Genomic DNA, 19,347 nt, shown 5'->3' with positions numbered 1-19,347 from the left:
AGAAAAGAAAATCAAACGCTTAGGTGTGTAACAAGAAAAAAACACTGAAAGATGATTAAAAAATCAACTCCAACTACCATTGATTACCTAAGATCCCACGGGCATCATTCATCAATAAATAAATACAATAAATATGTGGTCCAGAGTCTAAGAAGTAGATCACCGTCATATTGCGTTATCATTTGATAAATGACAATATATAATGAGATTAATATTTTTCATGTTATATAATATATGAGAAAATTTTATTTTATATATATATATATATATATATATATATATATATATATATATATAAAAGTGTATAGAATTTATGTGAAACGGAGAAAAAGAAAAAGAAAATATAAATACTATATACTTTTATGTATATAAAAAATAAAATTATCTCATCTAACATCAAAAAGGGAAGGATCCGTTTATAAATTTTTTTTACAAATTTTTGCAAATTACATTATATACTCCCGGAAAGACATAGTGTAGTTTGTAAGAGTTTATAAATAAAAAATTTGTAAATATAATCCTCCTCCTATCAAAAACATTAATATAATTTATAATATATAAAATATTACTGCAGCTAGCAGCGTGCACATGAACAGAAGCGGTGCCTGTATGACCCTTTCCAAGCCCTTTCCTTGCATTCCCACTTTTACTCTCTTTTACATCTGTATTGCATTTTTTATTCTGCATTGCCCAAAAAAAAAAAAAAAAAGAGCAAATACCAAACCCGCTGCCTAAGTGTATGGTTTATTTTATTCTATTCCATTATTCCAAATGGGCAATTTTTTTTCTCTATAAATTCAACCCCTGAATCCCATCAAAACCTCTTCCTTTTCTCATCTTATCCTCCTCTTTTTCTTTTTAGCAAATTCCTTTGTTGTTATCTTCTCTTGCCAATAGAATTAGAGGTTACCCTGCCCATAGTCTTTGACATCCTTTTCCAAGCTCTGGATTTTTCTTCTACATATATTGTCTCATCTATACAATAATCTTCTACCGTTATACATCTACACAATCTTCTCCATATCCATCAGCCTTTGAAAGTTTGATTTGTTGCTCTTACTTTCACAAAGAAATTTTGGTTTGTTTTGTTCATATATTTACAATTAGCCAGTTATGAATGATTGAGAGACAAAACAAATGTCTCCAGTAATCTGTGAGATCCTCCTCTCTGGTTTTATGATAAACTCCACTCTCAGACGCAGGACTCACTTGGTTCAATCTTTCTCTGTTGTTTTCCTCTACTGGTTCTACGTTTTCTCATGAACTATATAAACCTCATTTCTTTTCATAAACACATCTTGACTTGGCTCTTTTTTTCCTTTTGAATACATTAATTACCATTATATTCAATCTATAAAACTAGCTAGGAAATAGTATTATTATTATTATTATTAATTATTGCATAGCATATATATGGCTTCACCTAGTGGAGCTTATTCACCTGGTTCAAGCTCTCTTCAAAACTCTGCATCTGGTTCTGATGGAGACATGCAGCAACAGCATATCATGGATCAAAGGAAAAGGAAGAGAATGCTGTCCAATAGAGAATCAGCACGTAGATCAAGGATGAAGAAACAGCAACACCTGGATGGTCTTATTGCTATAGCGGATCAGCTTAAGAATGATAATAACCAAATCAACAATAGCATAGGCATCACCACACAGTTGTACCTGAACGTTGAAGCTGAGAATGAAATTCTCAGGACTCAGATGGCAGAACTAAGCAACAGGTTGCAGTCTCTCAATGAAATCATTGGTTACATAAACTCAAGCAGTTACCTCTTTGATGAATCTCAGGAGACTCATTTCAATGATTGTGGTGGCTTCATGGACACATGGAACTCTCTATCTCCTCTCAATCAACCAATCATGGCCTCTGTTGACATGTTGATGTATTGATTGGTTCATGAATTTGGATTTGGAATTACATGAATGATGGTTGCTTCTTGGTGCTAATTGATTGTAACACCTCCAGTTTGTCTCTTAGTATTTGTTTTTATTTTTCTTGTAATGTCTATTACTTTCATTTATATTATATATCAGATATATTAAGGGCTATGTATATTTTGAGAAGTTTTATTTTTTTTCCACCTCAAGCATGAAAAAGTCAAGCTTTTAATTTTTCAACCCCATTGGAAGAATATTATAAATTTATAATAACAAAAATGAATAAACTGAAGAATATTACAAGAAGACAATATATATTCAGACACTATGTGGAGGGATGGCACAATTATATAACGTTATTGGACTGATGTATGCAATTATATAAGGGAAAAATGTTTCCACAGTTAATGCAGAGAAGTTATCTGCATTTATTCCCAAAACGACGTCGTTTTGGTATTGAAATCTTAAAAAATTATAAATATAAAGACTATTATAACCTTAAAATAAATTAAAATTACAAAAACACCATGATTTCCATTCCAAAACGACGTCGTATTGGCTTACTGCAGAAAAAGCGAACCCATTATATAATGTTGAAATTGAGAGTTAATTATTTAGGTCATCATCAGCAAAGGAATTGGAAATGTGAAAGCTATTTAAGCAGCTTTTGGTTGGGACAAATTATAAGGAGCATGTATCATGTCATGCATGGCCCTCACAAGAGTGTAGCCTCAATTGAGAAAGCCCTGATTCCTCGATTATTGTCCTGATTATTTGTGTTTTTTATTGTAAAATTTAAAAATTTAAAAATAATTTTTTTCTAAAAACTAAAAATAAAAACAAGTAGTTTTAATATTTTTCTCGAATATTAAAAAGAGTACCTTATAAGGAAGTTCCAAAAAAACGTTTTTTAAACTTAAATGATCGGTTTGAGTCATTTTGTTTCATGAAAAAAAAAAGGGGTCATAATCTTAGAAAAGTTTCACAAAAAAATAAATAAATAAATAAAAATAATATTAAGAATTGTTCAATAAAGTCTAGCCATTTGTACCATACACCCATGATTGTAACATTTCCTAAAAAAATATTAGTTAGGTTGTGCATAAGAATATAATATTCGCATTATTGGTTATGCATGCCTTCATTGTTTGGATTTTTATTGTTGGAAAGATTAATTTGGAAAATATAATATTCAAAGTGACAGTTAATAAGTTAGCTCATAAAAGAAATGAAAATGTCAAGACCATTCATGCAGCTTTTGATTGGGACAAATATACGGAAGATGAACTGAAATCTATGATTTTCTTTTTTGAGAACAGAAATATATAATGTATCATAATAAGGCTTAATCATGCCCCTCACGAACCCAGCACAAACCTAGAGAATCTTCCAATTATTCGCATGTTCATTTGTGTTTTTTTTAAAAAAAATAAAAATATGTTCAATTTTTTTTAAAATAATTAAATAATTGTTATTTAAAAAGGTGAAAATCCAAAAAAAAGAAATTTTTCTTGAAAACTAAAACGATTAATTTCTTTTTTAAAAAAAATTATATCATGAAAATAATTTCTTAAAAGAAATTATATGATGAGATTGAGTCATTTGTTTCAAGGACAAAAAAGATGTCATTATTTTTCTCAGACTTAGAGAAGTTTCATAAAAAAAAATCTTGAGAGTTTACAATAAAGTCTAACCATTTGTATAATACTTCCATCTTAGACAAGCAATGAAGTTTCAAGGACACAAGCTTTTTCCAAAACAAATGGTTCAATGACAAATGACAAAAGAAGTTGATAAGGAGTATCAAAAAAGAAGAAGGAGAGAGTGGTTCAATGACAAATGACAAATGACAAAAGAAGTTGATAAGGAGTACCAAAAAAAAAGGAAGGAGGGAGAGAGAGGGGGAGAGAGAGAGGGAGAGGGAGAGAGAGATAGAGAATGGTCGTGTTAGTTATCATCTTTTAAAAAAATATTAGAAAGACATAATTAGATTTTAAGTTGTTAGTGTTGGGAACTCGGTTCTCTCAACTCGACTTCTACAGCCTTTTGCGGAAGTCAATCAACAAGATCATGGATCTCGGCAATATAAGCTCGGCCTGATTCACCAGGTCGTGCGGCGCAGCGGAAAAACGAAAAACACAAAGGGGAGAGAGAGAGAGAGAGAGAACACAAACAGATTTTAGCGTGGGAAAACCTTCTCAAATGAAGAAGTAAAAACCCACGAGACCTAGTCCAGTTCAAACGTCCACTATGAAAATAATGGATTCAAAGAATCAAAATTCACCAAAGTGGTGGTTAACACAACCTCTCCAACAATGGTGATAATCAAACTTCTCTAGAGATGTTTCATTCAAACTCTCTCTAGAGATCTCTCAAATACAAAGCTCAAAGCTTTGCTTACAAATTTCTCAAATAATTTTCTCTCAATCTAACCTAGCCTCCACCCACAACTAATGAATATATAGAGGAAGTGGAATCTAGGGTTAGGGTTTTTAGGAAATCCCTCAATGGGCTTGGGCTTAGCATTGAAGGAGGAAGCCCAACAAATCTCCCCCTCCGACTTCATGCGTCGACTTCAGCATCAGCCCGGCTCCTTCATAGCAGTCTTCAAATTTCCTTGCTGGAACCGGCTTTGACATCATGTCGGACCAATTATGGTCAGTGTGCACTTTGACGAGTTCGAGCTCTCCACCTTCCACCACATCCCGGATCCAGTGATACCTCACATCAATGTGCTTAGTGCGGGAGTGATAGGTCGAATTCTTCGCAAGATGGATTGCGCTTTGATTGTCACAACCCTGCTCGTACTTGTCTTGATCATAGCCGAGTTCCATGAGGAACTTCTTCATACACAACATCTCTTTGTTTGCCTCAGTAGCGGCAATGTACTCAGCCTCGATTGTCGATAGTGCAACACACTTCTGTGATTGCCAAGAGACAGCTCCTCCGACAAATCTCATCATGTATCCCGTCGTCGACTTCTTCGAGTCGAAATCTCCCCCTAAATCAGAATCTGAGTAGCCTTGCAACTCGGCTTTTCCTTCTTCAAATCGGAGGCATAAATTGGTCGTACCTTGGAGGTACTTGAAGATCCACTTCACTGCTTCCCAGTGCTCTTTGTCGGGGTTTGACAAATACCAGCTTACCATTCCAACAGCATATGCTAAGTCGGGTCTGGTGCAAACCATTGCATACATCAAGCTTCTGACAACGGATTGGTGTGGGATCTTCAGCATCTCGTCTTTGTCTTGATCAGATCTCGGACATTGCTTCTGGTTCAGCTTTATGTGTCCGGCTAGGGGGGTGCTCACCGTTTTGGCTTTGTCCATGCTGAATCTCTTCAGAATCTTCTCAATATACTTCTCTTGACTCAGCCACAGTAGCTTCTTTTGTCTATCTCGGATAATCTTGATTCTGAGTATCTGCTTTGCAGGGCCGAGGTCCTTCATTGTGAAGGACGAGCTCAACGCCTTCTTCAGGGCGGCTATCCTCGATTTGTCTTTCCCTACAATAAGCATGTCGTCAACATATAATAACAAAATCAAAAAATCTCCGGCCTCATACCTCTTCACAAATACGCAGTGGTCGGTTTCTGTCTTCTCAAGCTTGTGATCGGTCATAAATGATTCAAACTTCTTGTACCACTGCCGAGGTGCTTGCTTCAAACCATAGAGGCTCTTCTTCAACCGACATACCAAGTCTTCTTGGTCTGGAGCTCGGAACCCCTCAGGTAGCTCCATATATATCTCTTATTCTAAATCACCGTGAAGAAATGTCGTCTTCACGTCCATTTGTTCTACCTTGAGATCCATCGAAGTCGCTATAGCTAGCACGGTTAGGACCGAGGTCATTTTCACCACAGGAGAAAAGATCTCCTCAAAGTCTACTCCTTTCTTCTGATTGCAGCCTTTCACTACAATTCGAGCTTTGTATCTCGGCTTCTGCCCGTTCTCTTCATTTTTAATCTTATAGACCCATTTATTTTTCAGAGCTCGTCTTCCTTTAGACAACTCGGTCAGCTCATAAGTCTGATTCTCGTGCAGAGACTTCATCTCGTCTTGCATTGCCTTTTCCCATTTTTCTTTCTCTGAGCTCGTCACAGCCTCATCATAACTCTGAGGCTCACCGTCTTCAGCAACAACGGTGTATTCATCAGATGGGTACCTTGTAGAGGGTCTTCTTTCTCGAGTTAGATATCTCGGTTGTTCTTCAGCTTGAGAACCTGGTTCATCATTCTCATCCTGGATCTCATCATCAACTCGGACCTCATCATCAGCTTGTCGATGGTCATCATTTTCTTGATTTTCTCCCCCTGCTTCAGCTCGGACAGGAGGGATGGATTCTTCACGTCTGACAGTAACCCGGACTTTGGGCTTCGAGATGTCATGAATGGTCTCATCTTCATGAAAGATCACATCTCGACTTCTCACTATCTTCTTATTGATTGGATCCCAAAGTCAGAACCCGAACTCACATCTCGACGAACCAAGATATATGCATTCTTTAATCTTCGCATCAAGTTTAGCCCTTTCATCTTTAGGAATATGCACGAAAGCTCGGCATCCAAACACCTTCAATTGATTATAGGCCGTTTTCCGACCTGTCCAGACTTCTTCTGGAATTTCTCCTTCAAGTGGCCGTGATGGTTAGAGGTTGATCAAGTCAACAGCAGCTCTGACGGCTTCTCCCTAGAATGATTTCGGAAATCCGGCATTGGATAGCATACATCAGACCTTCTCTTCAATAGTCCGGTTCATTCTCTCAGCAAGTCAATTCAACTGTGGAGTCTTGGGGGGCGTCTTTTCAAGTCGGATCCCGGCCGCTCTGCAGTATGCATCAAATGGGCCGCAATACTCACCACCATTGTCAGATCTGACCACCTTTAATTTCTTGCCAGTCTCCCTTTCAACCATTGCATGGAATTCTTTAAAGGCTTGGAATACCTACTCTTTAGACTTCAACAAATAAACCCACTTTGCGGGAGTGGTCATCAATGAATGAAACAAAGTACTGAGCTCCTCCAAGGGATCTTTCCGACATGGAGCAAACATCAGTATGGACGAGGTCAAGAATATACCTGCCTCGTCGGGGTTGATCCGGTCTCACAAAAGAAACTCGGTGCTGCTTTCCAGCTAGGCAATGCGTGCAACTCTCCAACGCTTGGCCCTTCAACCCGGTCAATAATTCTTTCTTGCTCAGAATTTGGAGCCCTTTCACACTCATGTGGCCGAGGCGCTTGTGCCATAGCTCCAAGGTAGGTCCATCTCGGACAGAATTGGCTTCTCCGCCATTGATCTTTCCTTGCATCACGTACAAGGAGCCTTCCTTCTTACCTCGGGCCACGACCAAGTTTCCCTTGGCCAGCTTCCATCTAACACTACCGAAGTAGTTCACTAACCCGACATCATCAAGCTTGCCTACCGAGATTAGGTTCAAACACATATCAGGTACATTCCTCACATCCTTCAACACAAGTCGGCACCCAACATCCGTGGTCAGGGTCACATCACTGACACCAACAATCTTGCTTGTCACCTGATTTCCCATCTTCACAACTCCAAAATCACCACCTCGGTAAGAAGAGAAAAAACTTTTGTGTGGAGTAACGTGGAAGGAGGAACCAGAGTCAACAATCCAAGTGCAGTCATCATATGCTACATTCAAATAATTATCCTCACTAAGGAGGAATATCTCGGTATTCGAGTTGGCAGCCACCGCAATGGTGCTCTTGTCTTCCCTCTTCTTGGGAATAATCTGGTCCGGCTTCACAGAGCCGTTCTTCTCATCATTCTGCAAAGCCCAGCTGTCTGGCTTCTTATGTCCTGTCTTCCCACAATAGAAGCACTTCAACTCATATTTCGGCTTTAACCGACCTCTGGATTTTCCTCTTCTGTCACGATCTCGACCCCGACCCCGACTTTTTCTTCTACCCCGGGAGTCAGATTTTCCTTTGTTCTCAACAACGTTGGCCTCAGACGTGCTAGAAACACCTCGTTCTCTTCTCCTGACTGCTTCGCTCAGGAGACTATCGATTACGACATCCATCTTCAATTTTTCTTCTGGAGTCGAATTACTCAAAGTCACCACCAGAGTATCCCAGCTTTGTGGTAGCGAGCTTAACAGCAGCAAAGCCTGCATCTCATCATCAATTTTCATCTCGGCTTTTGACAGCTGATTCACAATACCTTTGTAGGTGTTGAGGTGTTCAATCATGCTCATGCCGTCCTTGTATTCAAGCTTCACAAGTTGGCGGGTATGCTTTGTTCTTGGGAGTCTTCTTCTGAATCATGGACTCCAGCTTCGTCCACAACTCATATGCGTTCGTGAACTCGGACACGTGCTCAAAGAGGCTCTTGTCTATGTATTTTCTAATTGTAGCTACCGCTTTACGACTCTGAATCTCCCACTCCTTATTGGTCTTGCCTGCCGGTCTCTCATCAAGGATAATGGGCTCATGTAAATCTTTGTAGTAGAGATGATCTTCCATCATCGGTCTCCGATAAGTGAAGTTGTTTGCGGTCAACTTGAACATATCTCCATCATGAGTTGTGCCACTGGTCTCCATCTCGTCTCCCTTAGAACCCGTCGAACTCGAGCTCTGATACCACTGTTGGGAACTCGGTTCCCTCAACTCGGCTTCTACAGCCTTTTGCGGAAGTCAATCAACAAAATCTTGGATCTCAGATCTCGGCAATATAAGCTCGGCCTGAATCACCAGGTCGGGTGGCGCAGCGGAAAAACGAAAAACACAAAGGGGAGAGAGAGAGAGAAAACACAAACAGATTTTAACGTGGTAAAATCTTCTCCAATGAAGAAGTAAAAACCCACGAGACCTAGTACAGTTCAAACTTCCACTATGAAAATAATGGATACAAAGAATCAAAATTCACCAAAGTGGTGATTAACACAACCTCTCCAACAATGGTGATAATCAAACTTCTCTAGAGATGTTTCATTCAAACTCTCTCTAGAGATCTCTCAAATACAAAGTTCAAAGCTTTGCTCACAAATTTCTCAGATAATTTTCTTTCAATCTAACCTAGCCTCCACCCACAACTAATGAATATATAGAGAAGGTGAAATCTAGGGTTAGGATTTTTAGGAAACCCTTCAATGGGCTTGGGCTTAGCATTGAAGGAGGAAGCCCAACAGTTAGCACAATAATATACAAACATGCATATATGATTTCAATAACTAAACTCCAAATTAGTAATTGTTCTTTTAAAAAAAAAAAAACAATAATTATCTTTGTACGTCCTTAAAATAAAACTTTTCCGGGATGATAAGCCAATTGCCATTGTTGTCTTTCCTTTGGGGAAGTGGAAGGGTTATCTTTCCTTTTGGAAGAGGAGAAGGGGCATCTGCATAAGATAGATAAAATTGAGTTGATTCTTAGAAGGTAAAAGTTAAAATAAAATAAAACGAGATTGTAACTCAATTGCCATCTGTCACAATTTTAGATATCTGATTAGTCTAATTTGAGCATTGACGAACCCATTAGGCATGTGTCACAGTTTTAAGATTAATGTAGTGATAATATCTAGAGTTTAATGCTCCACCAGTTATAAATTACACATTACAAGTAAATATTCTTGTAAAAAGTAAAAAGTATTTACTTTTTACAAGATTCTACCAGATTATATCATATGTAATAAACTAATAATTATTTTTTTTCCTAAAAAGTTCTAAGTATCCACCACATTCGATCATTGATTCAAGTAATAAGATCAAGGAAGCTCTAAATTCTGAAGCAACAAGATCTTTGAGTCCATCAAGTGATATATCTTACGAACTATAACTTCAGTGTAACACTAAGAAGGACACTATCTTTAAAGTAATAAAGTAATTCATAAAGAAAATCTAAATCTAATTTTGCAAGAGCTACCTGTAATCATAGATCATAGCTCATGATGTAAAGAACCATTTTTCCAAGGTATTCTCTAGCAGCCTGCTATATTTCTTCCAGACTTATTGGAGATAGTTTTCCCATAGACCGGGCCAAATTGAAGACCAAAAAATATAAGGGCTTCATTTAGCTGGTTTCCTCAGTATCTCTTCATACCTTATTTTCTATTACTAACCATTGCTTTATTTGTCACTGCATATATGAAGTTTCAGGATTCCACCTGAATCGATATAGTAAGTTTATCTCATCCTCTATCAGAGTCATTGTTTCCCATCTCTATGTAACATCCCGTGATGTTGCTACTTCATAATTACACTGCTGATTGATCATGTATCTGTAAAAACATTTGCTTTGCCGGGGATAAAAATTTGTCAGCTAGTTGCCCTCACTTGGCTTCCCTCTTCATCTTTAAATCACCTCAATGATAAATTGAACAACCCTGTAAAATGAATAGGTGTGCCTTTGATTTAAAATTTCAATATCCTTCTCTAAATATTTGATATCTAGGCAGCCACAAAACATTCTTTACATGACTCTAATTTATCAGAAATAACAAATGGATTGGCCACCCACATCAAATTTATTCTTCCAACACCAATATGTCAGTTTCCCCCCGCCATATTGACCTAGCCTTGGTCACCAAAAATTACCACAAGAGCAGGCCCCATTAATGAAGTGGTGGAATCTCGTGTTATCCCTCACAACAATTTTTCTTCCTGTAATTTTTGATGCGCCACACATTACAGTATGACAATCCTCACATATCCTGAGGTTCTTCATAATCTTTATAGTAGAACCAGCATCATTACTTAGCAGTCCAAATGCCAAAGCTAGTTTTTCACTATGAGCCATTAGTAAAAGCCTCTTTTCTTTATCATTAATATCATATGGCACAGAACTGAGGTTTGGCTGGTATCCAATAGCCTTCAGTCGTTCCAAAAGATCATCCAATGCCTTCTTTATCTCATTAATTTCTGGATGTTTTACATCACCAGCAAAAAACTCGTGAATCATACCATTTTTTGCTTCAACCCAGCTACACCCTGGATTTTTTTTCAATTTTTTCTCTCTCATCAATTTCCTGACCCTTGACACATCATCCCATCTTCCAGCTGATGCATAAGTGTTAGAAAGCAATAAATAATTCCCCATGTTATCAGGTTCAAGATCAAATAAATGGCTAGACGCAATTTCCGCAACATCAGGGTTCCCATGGATGTGTGATGCTCCAAGAAGTGCTCCCCATACACCTCCATTGGGCTCCATAGGCATTGTCTCAACAAGCCGAAGTGCTTTTTCCAAGTGTCCAGCTCGGCCAAGAAGATCTGCCATGCAAGCATAATGATCTGAAGTTGGAGCAACATCATAACATTTTTCCATGGTAGCAAAGAGTTGTTGACCTTGGTCTACCATGCCTGCATGACTGCAGGCTGTAAGCACCCCAACAAAAGTAACATGGTTTGGTTTTATCTCCGTCTCCAACATCTCATAAAATAATTTAATTGCAGCATGAGCACGGCCATGGATTGCAAACCCCACAATCATGGAACTGTAAGAATACACATTTCTTTCCTTCATTCCTTTAAACACATTATATGCCTCCTCCACGTTACCACATTTGGAGAACATGTCTATCAACGCAGATCCCACAAGTACATTATTTTCCGGCCCAAATCCAGAACTCTTTGCAATGTCCCTTATCCAGTTAGCATACTTAGATGCACCCACTTGAGCACAAGCAGAAATGACACCAACCAAGGTAACTTCATCAGTCTCTATACCAGCATTTCGCAACAGCTCGTAAAACTCCAATGCTTTCTTTGGCATGGCATTCTGGGCATACCCAGTAACCATTGCAGTCCAAGCCACCATATCCTTAACAGGCAATCCATCAAACAAGTCCAGTGCAGACTTCATATCCCCAGTCCTGGCATACGCAACAATCAACTCGGTCCAAGAAACCACATCCCGTTCAACCATTTCATCAAACACCTTGCGCGCACAATGCAAAAGCCCAGATTTCACATACATATCGATCATGGTGTTGTTGACATACAAATCAGAGTCAAACCCACCAACCAACAGTGTCTGGGCATGAACCTGCGCGCCCAAACTAGGATCACGAACTACGCCACAAGCTGAAAACAGAGCAGAGAAGGTAAACGACAGGGGATCAATGCGTTGCATCCTCATAGAACCGTACAAACGAAATGCCTCAAAAAGGGGTCCTCGAAGAGCATAGGCACGAATGAGAGCGGTCCAGAGAAAAGGGTTTGGGGTGTGGACCTGTTTAAAGACAAGGCGAGGGTAGGTGTCGATGGGAACATGGTGGAACATGGTGAGAACGCGAAGAAGCTTGGTGATAACGTAGGAACATTGGTTGAGGTTGTTGCGGTAAATGTGGGCATGAACTTGTTTCACGTGATTCAGGTTGGTGCAACTGTGTAGAACACACACAACTTGCCACTCCAAAACCCTTCGCCCAATCATATCTCCTCTTCTCTTCTCTTCTCTGCTCCAAATCTTCTGTTTCAGTTATTTACATCCAGTGATCAGTTAGTTGGGCAACAGTTTCTGTTAGACCGTTACAGGAGTTGATCAGGTGGATCCTACTGTATAGTGTAATTTTACACATTAGCTTGCAAATATGTAAATAACTGCAATCTTCCTCTTCCTTATTCATTACATTAATCACACTAATTTCTCATTCAAGACTTTCTTCTCTCTTCTTCATTTTTCTGCAGAGTTTGTTTTCTGACCAACTGCTCTTGAACATGCTCTTGGATTGGATATATAGGAACTCACTCGAAGTCAAAATTGTTAATTATTTAATTTAATTACTTTGTTACATTAAATTACAGATTTGATTTAGTGAGTAGATTAAATATTGTTAAGATTACAAGTGAAATATAAAAATAAAAAAAGACCCAAACACATATTTCTCAGAATTTATCGGTGTTAGGTGTAGTAAAGAGATCCACGTGGTCAAGTTGGTGCTGTCGAAGAAAGTGAGTGAGTAATCAGCAAGAGATTTAAATTTGTGCAATGAAGATGTTAAAATTAAATTTACAATTAAAATATAATAAAAAATAAAGAACGAACTCACATGATATATAAAAGAGATGTCAATATGCAGATAACTCTAAGCTCAACAGATGTTGTCTCCTTAAGACAATGTGTTTCCTCTATTTATGCCGAAGGTTGATGTACAATTGTCTCTTAGGATAGAACAAATTGCGTCTCCAGAACGATGGTACTACCAATCAGAAGCCCGAACGAACACAACTGAATGTCTGAGGAATCATACTATCTAATGCTATGGTATGGATGCACAATACATATTTTTTTTTTTTAAACTTAAATAAAATTATGACTCTATATATTTATAGAAAACATAAGGTCACGATTCAAAAGGCACATTTTCGTCGACGAAAAGACCCATCTGTTCAACACGAAAAGACCCATCTATTCGATACGAAAAGATACATCCGTTCGACGACGAAAAGACACACATTTTCATATCAAACTTTTTATTCATAATCCATGGGATTTAGACCCAAAATCCAACAATCCCCTCACATGGATAAGAAGTCAATTCATCGTGACCAAATGCATATGAACATGAATACAAAATGTAAATTCCTCAACGAGAAACAATTGCATCGAGATAGGTAGAGTTACCTTTGAACCTTTTTTAGTGAAACCTATCAGATATACTCGGTCAATCGGTGGTCTGGTCGACTTGAACCGTCGACCTTTAGTGTATAACTAGACAATAAGAGTCACACAATTGCTTCCCTAACATTGTCGGTCCTCATTGTTGTGCCCATTTTGGCCTTGGGACACCTGCCTGGTTCTGTGAGTGTTCTACAGAATTGGCCTTTACAAATTCTAATAGAAGCGGCCCCCACTTTACACTCACCTAGGTGATTCTTGTGATGTAACTTAACATACACCATATGAACACATCAGATTAAGAAACCATTAAAAGCATAAATGCTTACCCTCATATACACTATTTTGTCATAGGAATGAATATGAGTTTAGAAACTCCACAGTATTAACAGTCGATCATCACTTAGTTCTCTCTTTGAACCTAGTTCGTGGGATCTCCACTCATCAAGGTAGAGTTACCGCAATAATCAATAATTTATAGGCTTTAAACCCATTCCTTTCAACAAATTTCCCTTTAACTCTCTAGTCAAACCTTTAGTTAACGGATCTGTAATAATACCACTAGATAGTAATTGCCTCACGAGATCACGCCTCTAATATATATATCGGGACTTATCATCATACATAATACTCCTTGCTCTTTTGATCATTGCCTGACTATCACAGTGTATGCACAGGGACTGGCTTCGCCAGTTCAGAATATCTCCAAGGAAGTTACACAACCACTCGATTACCTAACCGACTCTATCCGAGGCAATAGGTTTTTGCTTCCATTGTCGACCTTGTAATACCTGTTTGCTTGGATGATTTCCAAGACACAACACTCCCACCAAGTGCGTACATATGCCCACTTGTGGAGTTGGTGTTACTAGAGTCAGTGATTCAATTTGCATCACAATCGATATGCACCTTTATTATGTACATATCCAACGAACACAGAGTCCATTGTCTTTGGTCCGATCTTAACCTTTTTTTGGTTTCAGAATCATGACCTTTGTCAAACACCCACACACTTCAAGATAATTCCACGTAGGCTTCCTACCTTTTCACATTTCATAGGGGATGTTCTATGTTTTCTTGTGGGGTACTCTATTGTGATTATAAAATTTGTCATTAAAATGACTTCCTCCAACAAATTTTGTGGTAAACCAGACGCCAACACATCATTTCATTTAATGTCCGGTTCTTTCTCTCAACAATCTCATCGGATTGCATGCATAAGGAGCAATTGTTTGGTGTATAATATCACATTCCAAATAGAACTCCTTGAAGGGTCATTATAATCTCCTCCTCGATCACTCCTTAATGCCTTTAATTTTCAAATTAACATTATTTGGCTATACCACATATACCAAATAATAAACTTCATTTTAAGTTTTTAACCATAAAATAATACACAATCATCAAAGATATCCAAGTACCAAATGCACACCAACAAACAGATGTATATGCTATTAAATATCATCAACGTCATGAAATTTCACGTAACATGAATATAGGGATACATCAATTAATCTAATATAAAACCAGCATTGCTTAGTGTTCCGGTATGCTTCGGGTTGCAGTGCCCATGCACTATGTTCGAATTTTATTCAAGAGAGAAGCAACCCTCATCAGGCCACACCATTATGCTTCGGGTTGCAGTGCCCATGCATGCACTATGTTTAATCATTTTTCACGATATATATATATATATATATATATATATATGGGCTTATCGTTTCTCAAGCTGCTTGAAATAATCTTATCTCCGACTACTAAATCATAACCGTACAAAGATGGATAAATGGTGATAAAGGAAGAGAGAGAAAAAGAGAATCATAACCTATGATGCACGGACACGGACACGGGACACGACACGACACGCCGACACGTTAATTCTAAAAAATGCCATATTTCGACACGTTGGGACACGTTTTGATATTAAATAAAAATTTTAATATATATAATATAATTTATATTTAATACATATAAGAGTTCATAATAAGTCATATAACCAATCAAATATTTAAATTTCATAACATAAATATAAATATAAATATAAATATAAATAATTTTTTGTACTTTGTTAATTTTTCATGTCAAATTTCATAACAGAAAAAAATTAATTTATAAATAAATTTTTTTATATTTAGTTAACAAAATAAAATTAAGATTTAAAAAAAAACGTATCCGAGCGTTGACCGCGTGTCAGAAAAAATTGACTGCGTGTCGGAGAGTTGATCGTATGTCCCTAAATGTTAACCGCGTGTCGCAGCGTGTCCCTAAATGTTAACCGCGTGTTAGAGCGTGTCCATGCTATATAGATCATAACCATTTAAAGGTGAATCAATTAATATAAGAAAATAAATAAATAAAACGAAGTAATTTTGGGATAGCCGAAGATAAACTTATCTCAAGCTGTTTGAGAAATATTTTTCCCTATATATATATTCGGTAAATTATCACTACATGACACCAAAATCATATTACATTAGTCTGACCTAGAGCTGTCAAAATGGGCTAGCCCAGCCCGTTAGGCCCTAGCTAGTGCGGGCCAGTGTCAAAAAGTCCGCAGGATCAAAAAGGCCACTATAATAAAGGCTCGCACGGGCCCAAAGCCCTATGAGTTAAGACCAACTCGCGGGCTTTCAAAAATTTAATATTTTTTTTGTTTATTGTAATAAAGTCACATGTTATAAATAAAATATGACTTTATAAAAAAATCATAATATTATATAGGAAAAAAGATGACATGCCAAAATCTGAATCTAACTAGGCACAACATTTCTGATTTAAAAAAAAAAAATAGAACCCCAATATTTGAACTGTTATTGCAAAATCAAAAACAACCTACGAATACTAAAACCCTAGTGAAGTGATATATGCAGAAAAGTTGAAATTTGAAAAAGTGATGGAAGAAAGTGTTGCCTCTAAGAGAATGAGTATAATAGCCCATCTTAATTAATTTGTAAATCAAGTGTAATTAATTAATTAAGCATGTTTTACTGGATAAGATTAAGTATAATGCTCAATTAAATGAATCTGAGTCACTTTGGAGTTAAAAAGTGTACTCAGTGAAAATTAAGGGGTATAAATGGGTATTGTCAAAAGTACCCAAAATATAAAAATAGAAATAGTAATATTCCTAGAATAATATTCCAGACTTTTGGGTAAAGTTTGGTAATTATTTGAGTTGAATAGATAGACGAACCAATACCCGCTTAAAGTCACTTAACCAATGTTAAGTGACCAAAAGCCAAAAGTGACCCCCATTTCCCACCCAATTCCCGTCGCCAGAAAACAGAGAGAAGGAGAAGAAGAAGGAGAAAGGAGGGAGAAGGAAGGGAGGAAGAGAGAGAGAGGAAACCTTAACCGATTTGAGTGATTCAAAAGCCTAAATCGCTTAGAATCTCGCCCTCTTTCATAATCCAAGCTTTGTTTTGAGTGGGGAACATTGTGGAGAGGGATATTGGCTCTCAAAAATTCGGCCATTGGTGAGATTTTGGAGTTTTGGTGGCTTCTACCTCCATGGGAGCTTGAGGAACACTCCCATCATTGTTGTGCAACCATTGGTGGTAAGATTTAAACCCTTGAACCTCATGATTCCTTGAAATTTGCATGGGTTAGGGTTTGTGAATAGTAAATTGGGATTTTTATGAAATGTAGTTGAATTAGCTATGTTCTAGGAAGAATGGAGCTTAGAGCATGTTATGGAAAATGCTAGGAATGTCATTTAATCGGTGGAAATGAGCCTAGATAGTCATTTGATAATCGTTCATAATATTGGAAAATTCATGCTTGGATTGGTTAGTATTCTAGCATGTTGAACAATTAGTGAGTTGAATGATTGATTGGATCCTTGTGATGTCTAGGATTGAGACATTTGGACCAACCGTGAGTGATCAACCATTGGAGCAAGCTATGGAGCTTGAATAGCTCATTGGAATTGGTAAGCTCATACTTGTGTTGTGCTTTGAATTGAGTAATTGATGGTTGATTGTGAAATACTCTTGGATGCAATGTGTTGATTGCATTACACCATGTGTAGGTGTATGTTTGTAAAAGTTGATTGCTGAAACTGTTGGTGAAGAACAAAGGTTGACTGAAGCATTGAGGTAAGCCTTCGGACCTTGGGTGTAATTCCCTTGACTGTTCTACCAAGCCCTGAAAGGGTGGAGGTTGTGATTGTGTATATAAATGCAATAAAATAGTGTAATGCTTTGTTATACGTATGTGTATGCATTTGGTGTGGCATAGGATGGTGTTTCCCTATGTTGGTATGTGGCATGACGATGCGTAAATCATACTTGGTAGTTAGCTGGCCAGTAGGACTATTTGCATCTGAGTTTCCTTAGGACAGCTTGAGAGCTCGAGGGATTTCTCCTGGAGATGTATTGCACTTTGCATAGATATGTATTTACTGCATTATTATTGTTATTGCTATTACACTGATATGGAACTGTGGGGTGGAGAGATGCTCCAAGGACCCCTGGTTTACTGGATATATTCGTATATCTCACCCCGTGTTGTGGGGACCCCCTTTCAGGTAAGGATGCTGCAGGAGCCTCTGGTGGCAAGTGGCCCTATCTAGATTATGCATGAAATATGGCCCTTCTTTGAGTTTATGCATGCCTTTTGTAGTTGACATGTATAGGATTTTATTTTGAAAGCCCATGATCATTTGTATATCTTGATTCATTGGATGAACTTAGCCTATGCTCATGCCTTTGGTTACACCTTTTGTTGATGGGAGCCAAGGGAATGATCATAGTGTTTTGTAAGCTAAGTTCTATGATTTGTAAAGGATATGTAATGTAAATGATGTCTACTTGGAATTCAATATATGCATGCTGGTTATGTATTGAGTTGTTGAATTGGTTGGGCTGAAAATCAATTAGGTACCCTTTGTTTAAACTGGTAAACGATGAGAAAACAAAGGTCATGCTGCCCAAATTCTAGCTAAATCTCATGAGGAGAGGTTGGATGAGTGCTAGGATTTAGTTTTGGGGCATGGACATTTGGGGTTTGTAATGGGGATGCATTTTCCCCTAGGCTTGGACTTGAGAAATGTGGGAATTGGAATTCCCTGGCAGCGCGCTTAAGCGCCCAGGAGCGCGCCCAAGCGCCCTGCTGCCCCTGCGAGTGCCAATGCATTCTGCCTCCTCGCGCTGGAGCGCCCAAGTGGGGGCTTAAGCGCCCAGGATTGCGCGCTGGAGCGCCCTGGCGTGCGCTTAAGCGCCCTTTGCTGCAGAAAGTTGGGTGGCTTACTGCCCCCTCGTGTTTTAGCGCCCAGGGTGGGGCTTAAGCGCCCAGGGTTGCGCGCTTGAGCGCCCTGGTCCGCGCTTAAGCGCCCTTCGCCACTGAAGGAGGAGATGCTTCTGTCTCTGCGCGCTAAAACGTCCCAGTGGGAGCTTGAGCGCCCAGGCTAGCGCGCCTGAGCGCCCTGTTGCGCGCTTAAGCGCCCATCCACACTGGAAATGCTGATGCTTACTGCCTCCGTGCGCTTAAGCGCCCAGATGGAGGCTTTAGCGCCCGATAGCGCGCGCTTGAGCGCCCGGTAGCGCGCTGAAGCGCGCTGGGCCTGTGACCAACACTCTCTTGTGTTGCTTCAAATTGTCCTAACTTGGGCTACAGTGCTCCGATTTGAGCACGGTTTGAAGCCACAGGTAGCTAATGAAGAAACCTACAATATAGTAGAAGTATTGAACTAAACAAGAAGTAAATTAAAGGTTTAAAAATGGGAAATGAACATGATGTTAAGCTTAATTTATCTGTTTCCGCAAGGTAATTTGGTTATGATCACGAAATTGGGTATTATAAGTTCGGTACGTTTTAAAATGAAAAATTTATCCGGATTTTAATTGAACCCATGTGATTGTAACTGCGCTTAATATCAT

At 38.4% G+C, this 19,347-nt stretch overlaps 2 protein-coding genes and 1 long non-coding RNA gene across 3 annotated transcripts; 2 read left to right on the top strand and 1 right to left on the bottom strand.

The window, feature by feature from the left end:
* Positions 1–664: 664 nt before the first annotated feature.
* Positions 665–1,970, top strand: LOC133300563 (bZIP transcription factor 11-like). The gene has a single exon (XM_061500124.1). The coding sequence runs from the start codon at positions 1,414–1,416 to the stop codon at positions 1,897–1,899; it is 486 nt and encodes a 161-aa protein (XP_061356108.1). The 5' UTR covers positions 665–1,413; the 3' UTR covers positions 1,900–1,970.
* Positions 1,971–9,954: 7,984 nt separating this feature from the next.
* Positions 9,955–12,283, bottom strand: LOC133300570 (pentatricopeptide repeat-containing protein At5g44230). Its single transcript, XM_061500135.1, has one exon. It carries the CDS (start codon positions 12,281–12,283, stop codon positions 10,430–10,432), a length of 1,854 nt encoding a protein of 617 aa, XP_061356119.1. The 3' UTR covers positions 9,955–10,429.
* Positions 12,284–16,963: 4,680 nt separating this feature from the next.
* Positions 16,964–18,197, top strand: LOC133300552 (uncharacterized). The gene is made up of 4 exons (XR_009750067.1): positions 16,964–17,025; positions 17,323–17,399; positions 17,499–17,565; positions 17,997–18,197. It is a non-coding gene; the product is annotated as an uncharacterized LOC133300552 (long non-coding RNA).
* The last annotated feature ends 1,150 nt before the right edge of the window (positions 18,198–19,347 follow it).

Source organism: Gastrolobium bilobum, unplaced genomic scaffold (assembly GCF_033153095.1).
Source record: "Gastrolobium bilobum isolate Gb01-03AN ecotype WA unplaced genomic scaffold, APGP_CSIRO_Gbil_v1 utg22006, whole genome shotgun sequence".
Taxonomy (NCBI): domain Eukaryota; kingdom Viridiplantae; phylum Streptophyta; class Magnoliopsida; order Fabales; family Fabaceae; genus Gastrolobium; species Gastrolobium bilobum.
This window is presented reverse-complemented; position numbering and strand designations above follow the sequence as displayed.

Excerpts from the sequence above, each read along its gene's own strand:
- LOC133300570 (XM_061500135.1), bottom strand. The coding sequence starts at position 12,283 with ATGATTGGGCGAAGGGTTTTGGAGTGGCAAGTTGTGTGTGTTCTACAC.
- LOC133300563 (XM_061500124.1), top strand. The coding sequence starts at position 1,414 with ATGGCTTCACCTAGTGGAGCTTATTCACCTGGTTCAAGCTCTCTTCAA.